Raw genomic sequence first — 9,839 nt, forward strand, 5'->3', positions numbered from 1 at the left:
CCGTCCACCAGCGGAAAATTCTCGACCTCCGGTATGTACAGCAGCCGGGTGGTTTATACAAGTCTTCTTGCCAATGCGTTCCGCCGACGGCAAAAAATAGTGGCTGGTGGGGCCCTCCTGTGAGTGCACGTCCGGCGCACAGCGGTGTGACGGACGTCGTGTTGGGGGCTTCAGCTCCTTCAGTTTACGTCTTATTGCAGCCATGAAGGCCACATTCAAAAATGCAAACATGGCACACTTCCCAAAATTTGCGTGCATGAGACAATCCCTGATCCTCGATACAAATAAGTTAAACTCAGCCTGCGTCATTAACTGTGCCAACTTGCACAGTGTTTTACTTGCGAGGTGGGCAGTTATCGGTGCATTGAAGGGCGACTCGCCATTGCGCTCTCCTCGTGCTCGGACAATCCTCGCAAGATATTCAAGCACCTTATTACCCTCCCAGAGTTTGGAAGTTCCAAAAACAGAGTAACTCTGGATTCCCCAAGAGGGCGTTCCATCCACAAGGTCGTGGCACTTTGCAATCCAATATTTATAACTTCCCTCATAAAAGATGTAGCGAAGAATAGGTCCCAGTTTGTCCATGCGACCCTTCACCTCTCGCCAGTATTCCGCTTGCTGCGGCGGAGGCTGATTGCGCTTCTTCCAAACGCACATTGCCTTCACGTCGCTCTCATCGGGGCAATTCATTATGATTCGTACGGCTCTCTTTTCGTTCGCCCAGTGTATGTAACTCGTTTTCTCTGGCGTTGCCACCACAAGCATGCCCCAGCCTCCGGGAGGCAAAAAAGGAGACGGAGTATCTAACCTGCCTCCCACGTTGTAGATAATATACCCCTTCATCCCGCGCCGAGACAGTTCCTTCACAGCTTTTATCATCATGGACATATCCATGTATCTTGTCACCGTCTCGGTGGTCTTGTTAAACACGTATGCCTTACGTCCACAAAAACTGTACGCAACCACAGGGAGTAGCTCCGCATCGTAGTGCAGCAGCTGGTAGAGGAGGTACGAACCGGCAGCCATCGATTTCCCGATACCGGGCGTCCCAGTCAACAAGCGCGGATGAGGCGTAAAGTGGTCCTCAGGACGACTGCTGAACAACTCGGTGAGATCGCCCTTGACGATCTGCCACACTCGATCCACCTCACAGTTCACATAGCAGTCGGTACTTGCATCCCTGCACGGGTGCGGCCATGCCCTCTCCGAGGTAAGCACCATCAGCCTGAGACGTGGTGCACCGGATGGCTCCACACCGTCATCCTTTTCGAGGGTTCGGCCAACTGCCTTGTACGTCCATGACTGCGGTGGTTCCCCCTCATGCACCTCCATTCCCGTCCCCTCGCCGCCAGGAACTTCCATGACATGATGCCACCTCGCATTGTACACAGACTTGTAGTCTTCCCACGGCCTGTATCCTTCCACCCGACTGTCAAGAGCCCACATTAATCGCCGCACCTTCTCCACTCTTCCGCGAGTCGCAGCGGGTTGATCTGTGTCACCCTCAGACTCCGGCCTCGCTCTCCTCCGAATATCTCCCTGCGGCACAGCAGACGCTTGATTTCCAGGCATTGCTTCCTTCTGTTCTTTTAGTTGGATTGAGTCAAAGCTGAACACTAACCACCGAACAGGAGGAGAATAAGAGAGAGATGGGGTAACTAGGCACAGACATCACGGGCAGCCACAGCAAGAGAGTCATCCACACAGTGTGCGACGCACACCACATGCACGAGGACCGCCGCAACGACGGCGCGCGGGTGCCAACCACCCAGCACAGTGTTGGTGAGAGCAAACAATAATAGCAACGTGGTGTGCACGGAGGGTTCGCCCACGCATCCCGCTGGCTACGGTCCGCACCCCTGTGGCACCGCCTTCACCGCACACACTCTGCAAGAGGACGTGCGGGCATATCGCCACGGACGACAGTGGGGGATCGTCAGCCAGCCACACGCAGACACCCAAAATCACACACGCCACAACAGCGGCGCATCATGGTAATTTCCAACACAACAGAAAGGAGTGCAATCACATGCTTTATGAAAATCCCCGCAATTCGCGCGGCAAAAAAGAGCCATGACACTCCCTTTCTTACTGCACTCGCCGTTCATATTCCCAATGCGCAACCCTGCAGATGTTGCCCCGCCATGGTGAAAACAACTGCCTCGCTGTGGTGTCATCGCGCAGCCATCCGCCTGAGTAAGAACAAAAGGAAACTCAGGCGTCCGTCCACCTGCAGGGAGGAGGGACTCCACCGCAGTGTCCTTCATGACGCAAACACCCCACATCCAGTGCCCGGTGTCGTGTGCAGGCTCCGCGAGGAGGTTTTGGGCACGTCACTGTGCCACACGGTGCGCCCCCTCGAAACACAACAGCAGACGTGTCCCCTTCCGGTCGCACTTGTGTCAATGGCGGCTTCCGCTGCCTCACTGCGTGCTGGTGGCGTCGATTACGATGCCGCAGAGAGTGAGAGAGAGAGAGGTCGCCCACTCAATGCAATGGAAAGAAAAACAGTTACGGTGCTCCGCCCATGCAGCCAGGCAGGACGGCAGCGGTGCGTGTCGTGCAAAAGAGAGCACCAACGGGCCTGCATGAGTGTGCATGCATATATACAATGGGCACATTATGTGTGTGCCTCGTGGGGTGAGGTGAGGGCGAGAGTCCATGCAAGGGACACACACACAGAGAGAGAGAAGGAAGAGTGTGTGTGCGGGCGGTGCATGGCTCTCTCTCCCTCACTCTCACGCGGCCACCACCGCAGCCGCAGCCGCACACGCAAGAACAACAAGAAGAAGAAGCAAAAGAGGGGAGGTGGTGTGGGAGACCGCGGTGCTGCTGTCACTGTCTTCAATCGTTGCACTATGTTTTTTGGCAGTGTATGTAAATGATGTTTGTTTCTCGCTGCCATCCACTTGTTCTTGATGTGGTTCTTCCTCCGGCACCTCAGCATTGACTGCTGAACCATCGTTTGCAATCTCTACATTGCTTTTGTCAGCGTCATTGGCGGCAGCATCATCCACAGGAGAAGATGGTGAGGTTGTTTCAGCATGACCCTCAGTTACTGCATTCTGCCTTGCATCTGTTGTTGGCTCAATGCCTTTTGACTGCGGATCTTCAGTTGACTGCGTGGTATCTGGGACTTTCTTTGAGGATGGCAGTGCGCTCTGTGGCAGTGATTTCGGTGGCGGTGCTGATGGACCTCCTGGTGCCTCTACTTCTGTTGCTGTTGGCGGCAATTCCTCGGATATTAATTTTTCTTCCGGTGGTTTTGGATGTCGCAGGGGCATTGACCCTGCTTTTGCCTGTTCTTCGGTACCAGCCGTGGACGATCGCAAAGTTCCAGAGAGCAACGTTGTATTGGATTCATTTCCCGGAGCTCCAGAATGACGGGTGTTGATTGAAGCGGTCAATAATTCAAGCGTTTCAGTTGCAGAGTCATGCTCTTTATTGCGCGTGTTGCCAGTCGAATCCACCTGATTTCCTTTTCTTATATTTTCCATATTATTCTGGTTCTCCTGAACACCTTCTGACAATCCCTGCAACACGGGCAAACTCTGTTTATTGTCAGTCGGTGTTTGAGGCTGCGGTGTTTGCTCTTGACTGTCGCCGTTCAATGCGTCCCGTGTGGGACCCGAGTTGGGTGCAGTCGCATGCTCTGCTAATTCCTCGGACGGCTGCGTCGCAAGTCCTGGTTGTCCACCTGCTGGCGCTGGTACTGGAGGTGTCTGCACGCTCGCTCTTGTCCCTGGCACGTGTGGTACTTCGTCTTCGTTTTGTGTCGCCATCTGCTGATCGGTGTGAAATTACGCATTGTCGTTTTGCTCGTTGTTCTGGTCCGCGGTGCAAATTGACAAATCCACAGCAACAAGTGGCGGCTGAGAGCACATACTCGACAGCGGCGAATCTTCGCCGCAGCCTGCTGAGCATTGGGCCATCGGATTTCACGGCTGGTATGCTCAGGGAACGAGAGTCGCACGCACGGCGCACTACTTGCCGCCTATTGCCGTCAGTGGCCTCGAGTTTGGTGCGGAGTGTGCGCCAGTTCCACCAGACCTGGACTGTTGCCATGGTGGCTCTCCGTATTCCTGATGCAGTGTGCTTCGCTGTGCTGTCCATGTTGGCTAGTCTTCGCGGGATTCTGCGGAGCTAGTTGGTCATCGCGCTGTACCTATTCCAATTCGCTTTCTCACATGCTAATAATGTCTTGTCACGCCGCGGTACCACTGCGGGTGATTCGTCGTCCCCCTATCCAGAGCATCAAGGAGGATGGTACAGTGATCACTGTCCGGTGAGGGCTGTGCTGCCCAGTGGGCGACGACACAATCCTTGGACAGGGCGATGTCGGGACGCTGAAATGCCTTGTCGCTCGGTGTACCTCGTGCACTCACCAGCGCTGACGACCTGAAGTACATGCTCAATGCACCGCTGCACAATGGTATCGCCACGGGAGTCTGATGGGATGCTGCGATCCCAAGCCTCCGTGTGTGCGTCGACGTCTGCGCCCATTAGTGGTGGCCCGTCCGCGCAGAGCAACACATCCAATTCCCCGGCTGCTATACTCTTTGTACAGGAGGGAGGGAGACACACCGACAAAAACGCCAGCTTCATTCCTGCCTCTGAACGGATGATCGCCTGCGCCAGCCCGATCCCGGCAGCAGGGCCGGTCCCGCTTCCGCCCGTGGCCCCTCACAGACAAGAATGGCCACACCGCCGCCTCGACAGGTGCAAGCAGTCCCGCAGTGCTGGAACCGTGGCAGGGTAAAACTAGTGACTTCAGGGTCGGGTAGTGGTATCAAATTGGAAAAAACAACAACGCAAAGTGCGGTAACCAAAGCGATGTTTCCGCGCGGTTTCTTCGCTATAGGGTCGTAGGGCGGAGCAGAAGCAAAAACCTTCCCAAACGAAATACAAGCAAATGATTCTTTTCCCTTATTTTACTTTAATGTTCCTAACGCCAGTGGGCCATGTGCTTCGACTCACCGTCTCGGCAACGCACCGTGCTTCCCCCTCTCCCCGTAACCCACTACCTTTTTTTTTTTTCCTTTCCGGCTTTTTATTATCAAAGGGAGGGATGAAAGTTTTCTTCTTGCTTCTTCTTTTTTTTTTTTTTTTTGCGCTGCATCCGCACAACGCCGCAGTTGCCTCCGCCTAACCAAAAGGCAAAGAAAAAAAAAAAAAAAGGCACATGCGTTTTCATTTTACCTTTTCCTCTTCGTGGGATGTCATTCCGCGGCCTCAGCGGTGTCACGCCCGCAATCCCCCTCCTGCCGCATACACCTATACACTCTCACAGAAAGAGAACGAGAGGGAGGGGAGGAGGCACACAAAAGAGTAAACCCCAACCAATAAAAAACAAAAACAAAAACAAAAAAACAAAAAAACAAAAAAAAGGAAGTTTGCAATGGAACGAATGGAGGGGGGACGACGACGACGACAACAACAACAACAGGACACGTCCATATGCATACACAATGACGGAGTGGGGGGACACACACACACAAGAAAAGAAAAAAAAAGATGACGATGAGAAGGCAAAGTAAACCATAAGAAAGGACAGATGAGAAAAACAAAACCAAAAAGACATATATATATATATATATAAGCGCAAAGACGCTTCCGCTGGCACACACACACACACAAAAATAAAGTAGAGAAAAACACTCCGAAACTATGACAGTCAATCCCCCGCCCCCCTCCCTCTTCCTCCCCCTCTTCGTTGTCTTGCCGGCTTCAATCCACGCTCGTTCCCTCAAAAAGAGCAAAGTTTTTATTTGCCTCTTTTATTGTTACCCTTTTCCCCATCTTTGATTCCCTTTGTTTCTATTCTTCTCTCGCCTTCGTGACCTCCCGTTCCCTCCCTTCTCTTCTCTTCCCCTTCTCCCTTCCACTTTCCTTAATTTCATTTTGCCACAGCCGAATCAACGACGGAGCGCCTCCCACTTGCTGTCGTCCCTCGGTGCTGCCTGTGACTTCGGGGGGCCCCGGTGGTTCCCGCGTCCAGCGCCATCGCTTGCCCATCCTCCCTTGCGGCCGTCCTCGCCATTGTTTTTGCTGTTGTCGCCCCCAGAGCCTGACCCGGGCGGCGGCAGCGGCGGCGGTGGCGGTGGTTGTGTCATGGGTTCATCGCGCCAGTTTGCTAGGCAACCTGCTGAAACCGGGCTCTGCCGCTTGCTGTTGCGACCACCGCCCATGCCGCCTCGACGGTCCAGCTCGGCATCGCTTCGGCGGTTCTCCGGCAGACCGGTATGAAACTCCGGCTGCGCCACCGGACCCTCATTTCGCCAGCTCGAGAAATCGGGTTGTCCCACCGGACTTGCCGCACTCTCGGAGCTCCGAGTGGCTGTCCCCAACGTATCGCGGGAGAGATCAGCTAGCATATGAAGGTCGTTCCTGGAGCAAAACCCAGATCGGTGTCCCATCTCGCGCTCTGTCATTTGCGTAGAGCCAAAGGCATCGCGGGTGAGATTCAACTGCTGCAGTCCAGCACCCTGCTGTGACTGTCCTGGGTTCTGTCGTGAAATCCCATTGTGTCCGTGGAGCCGCTCCACCTGTTTCTGCGTGGCTAAGTCTACGTAGAGCTTGCGTCCCTTTACCATTGTTTGATCCATTGCGAGAGCGATGGCAAGAGCCTGAGCCGTTTTGAACTCCACAAACGCAAAGCTCTTACCATCTTGACTAATGAGTCGCGAAGTGACAATGCAATCCTCGTGAAAGTTGCGGAGAAATTCCTCTTCGGTGGTGCCGTTGCGAAGGTTCCCAAAATGCGCCACAAAGGGCGGCTGAAGGTCATTTATCCCTTTGGTGCGGTTGACCGGCTCGCTGGGGCTATCACGAAACCCACCCTTTTCCATCAGCGCATTGTTTGCCGTACGGCTGTAATCTCTCTTGGCGATTTTTTCCCCCGCCAACTCATCCCGCGACTTTTCCCGTGGAACTTCCACTGCCCAATCTAAGTTATCTTCCGGGATGTACTCATCGTTGAAGTCCACAAGGTTGATTGTCTTTCCGCGTCCTCCCTTCTTTTTCGCTGGCATGCTATTTATAATTTATGAGTTATTTATTTATATTTAATTTACTTTATTTTTGTCTTTTCTATTTCCTATCCTTTTTAAATACTTACTTTTCCTCTTCTTTTCCCCTCTGCCTTTATTTATTTATTTATTTATTCTCCCACGTCCCGTTTCTAGCAGTGTCTTTGGGTGAAGGGGAGCGGGTTAGGGGTAAAACACACACACGCACACAAAAGAAAATAAAAAAAAAAAAAAAAAGAAAAAAGAGGGGAAAGAGAAAAGAAGATAAAAGAAAAGAAAAAAATGCAAATAAAAAAGAAGACCCTCTATTCACCGTGGGACAAACAGCAAGTTTGATGCGTTGCCATCCGCTGTACACACAAACACACAGAAATCGCACGTCCATATGACATTTACGAGTTGACATCCCCAAGCAAGACGCTCCCTCATCACACACACACACACACACACACACACGACACACACGACACACGACCCAGGAAAAAGATAGGAAACGGCAAAATAATAAAATTGAAGAGTCTGCAGCATCAGCAGGGACACCACGGCTGGGCGGGAGACTCCACTCCCCTTCGTTGCGTTCCTCCTCCTTCCTTCCTTCCTTTTCCCTCCCCAGCTCCATCATTGCATGTTCGCCCGCAGAGAGTTTTGTTCGGCCTTCGCCGTCGTTTTAGGCGTCACGAAAGCGGGAGAAACTGACGCACCCGACACACGACGTGCCGTAGAGCCTGTCGATGAGCACCGGCCGATGCTTGGCATCCGTGAGCGAAAACCGTCATTAGTTAATAACTTGTCATCACGCGGCCTCAGTGCTGCTCGCGCCTCCTCCACGCGCTGTTCCAAGAGCAGGAGCAGCGACTCTTCATTCTTCTGTTGACACTTCTCCAGCAACTGCTCGGCTTTTCGAAGCGTTGCCTCCAAAGTGCCGCGGTGACCCTCCGTTTCCTGCTTTGCCAAATTGGCGGAGCGATACAGGACAACAAACTCGTCTTCAAACTCCTTCGTGCGTGTGCGCTGGGCACCCTGCAGGATTCGGTGCGAGTCGACAAGCTTCATCAATTGCACTTGGGCTTCTTTTAGTTCAAGACGCAGCTGAATGGTTTCAAGGTCGCTTACTGAGGGTGCCGTGTTTTCACTGACAGTATCGTTCGCAGAGCCATCGCTCCTACTCCACGAGCTCCTCCCAGAGAGGGCCAATGCGGCAACATTCTTAATGTTTGTGCCACGCCGCAGGTGGTAACACAACTCCTTACGCTTTTGCAACAAGAGAGCCTTTTCTGCAAGAAGCAAGCCTTTTTCAAGTCGCCACTCTTCCTCCTCTCGTGTCATCTCTTTTTCTTCTCCCACTTCCTCTTCCTCTTCGTTTTGTCGTTTCCAAGCGGTGTTTGCTTTATTCTCCGCATCCTTCACTTGGGCGACGGGCTTTTTCCTCGCCTGATTGCCGTCAAGTCTTTCGACATGGCGGGCCTTGGCGGCGTAAAGCTCCTTGTTCACCAACTTGTGTTTCGTTGCAAGTGCCTTCATCTCACCCTGTGTGTCATGGAGAGCCTTCTCGGTGCTCCCTAAATAAATTTTGTAGCAATTCTTGTCCTCCACGCTGTGTATTACATCCACCCACGCATTCACCTCATTCAAAAGGGACTGTACAGGTGTATTTAACATGTACGGTGGTGGGGACGGGGCGGATACCAACGTTTGTGACGGTGCCCCAACTTCTATAGATCTAGTGTAAGGTTTTACTCCTTTTTCTACGGTACCCTCTGTATACATGTTAGGGGTGCCACGCATGTTACTCCTGCCCCGCGGGCTAACAAGGGTGTTATTCATTACATTTCCGTAAAGCCTCAATTTCGTCCCATTGACGCCGTATTGCGACGCGGCCGCAACCTCCACAATGGGATACGGCTTCGGTGGAGGCAACGCCGATGGAAGGCTATCGGCGTCATCATCGTCGCCGTACATCACTGGATGATCAACCAAATGGAAGCGCAAGCTGGGAGGAGACCGTGAAGGAGAAGACCTCGTCGTCGCCGTGGCGGGATTCGGCATTGCGGATCTCTGGATTGTACGCGGAGTCAAGACACCAGGCAGTGGTGTCGCCTTCATCGCGTCCGGCGTCCCCCGCAAGTGATCCTCTGAACCGGTGGGTGCGGACATATGAAGGCGTTTGCTGCCGGAGTCCATACCCGGCTCCAGCTCAAAGACGATACTTGCGCGGTCGCCGTGAAGTGTGGCCGGTTCACTCACAGTCTCAATGTTAAACGACGATGGCGAGTCGGCGATGGAACTTTTTTCGCCCCACGCGGTGCTCCCGCCATTCGCGGCTTTTGGTATGAGCCGTGCAACTTGTGGCTCCTCCGATGACGGCAGGCGTTCCCCGACAGAATGCCATCGTCTGCAGTAATACCGGCTGGCGGTTCGCGTGGGTGTTGTCCGCGGTGGTCCGCCCGGTGTTCGCCGACCGTCCGGGAGTGACGGGCCGCGGGATTTTGGGACCAACGGCGGAACCAAAACGGAGGAATTTGCCCCAGAGACGGACTCACACTGACGGATTTCCATCATTCGCTAAGGAATAGGGGGTGGTTCTCTGTATTTTACTTTATCTAAGTCAGCAGGACTGCGTGATCGGGGAAATGGAGACGCGTGTCTCACACGATTATTGCCCTTCTGTTTGCTTCTTTCCGGCTTCACTACTTCGCCGCTGCAGCCGATCCACGCGGGAAAGAAAAGAAAAGGAAGTGAAATGAACGGTGGAATTACACACCTCTCCCTGCACTTAGCCAAAGTCGCCCGGGGGTCTGAACACCACCAGCG

The 9,839-nt window shown here is 53.3% G+C and overlaps 4 protein-coding genes across 4 annotated transcripts, besides 10 other annotated features; all 4 read right to left on the reverse strand.

Moving 5' to 3' along the window:
* On the reverse strand, nucleotides 1-1,572 carry Tc00.1047053511863.4 (retrotransposon hot spot (RHS) protein, putative; the record flags this gene model as incomplete). The annotated part of the gene is made up of 1 exon (XM_801108.1): nucleotides 1-1,572. A coding segment is annotated over one exon (1,572 nt), but the record flags the coding sequence as incomplete, so codon positions are not given.
* Nucleotides 1-3,264: a sequence feature (areas not merged during assembly with more than two copies in the genome that could not be assigned to a particular haplotype).
* Nucleotides 2,739-3,782, reverse strand: Tc00.1047053511863.10 (mucin-associated surface protein (MASP), putative; the record flags this gene model as incomplete). Its single annotated transcript, XM_801105.1, has 1 exon — nucleotides 2,739-3,782. One exon carries the CDS (start codon nucleotides 3,780-3,782, stop codon nucleotides 2,739-2,741), a length of 1,044 nt encoding a protein of 347 aa, XP_806198.1.
* Nucleotides 3,265-9,839: a sequence feature (heterozygous, non-Esmeraldo-like haplotype).
* Nucleotides 5,076-5,110: a sequence feature (T-rich).
* Nucleotides 5,346-5,384: a microsatellite.
* Nucleotides 5,806-5,892: a sequence feature (CT-rich).
* On the reverse strand, nucleotides 5,916-7,031 carry Tc00.1047053511863.20 (hypothetical protein, conserved; the record flags this gene model as incomplete). Its single annotated transcript, XM_801106.1, has 1 exon — nucleotides 5,916-7,031. The coding sequence occupies one exon, from the start codon at nucleotides 7,029-7,031 to the stop codon at nucleotides 5,916-5,918; it is 1,116 nt and encodes a 371-aa protein (XP_806199.1).
* Nucleotides 6,076-6,104: a microsatellite.
* Nucleotides 7,034-7,082: a sequence feature (AT_rich).
* Nucleotides 7,143-7,164: a microsatellite.
* Nucleotides 7,239-7,329: a sequence feature (A-rich).
* Nucleotides 7,458-7,500: a microsatellite.
* Nucleotides 7,647-9,587, reverse strand: Tc00.1047053511863.30 (hypothetical protein, conserved; the record flags this gene model as incomplete). Its single annotated transcript, XM_801107.1, has 1 exon — nucleotides 7,647-9,587. One exon carries the CDS (start codon nucleotides 9,585-9,587, stop codon nucleotides 7,647-7,649), a length of 1,941 nt encoding a protein of 646 aa, XP_806200.1.

This window comes from Trypanosoma cruzi, genomic scaffold, assembly GCF_000209065.1.
Source record: "Trypanosoma cruzi strain CL Brener 1047053517179 genomic scaffold, whole genome shotgun sequence".
NCBI lineage: Eukaryota > Euglenozoa > Kinetoplastea > Trypanosomatida > Trypanosomatidae > Trypanosoma > Trypanosoma cruzi.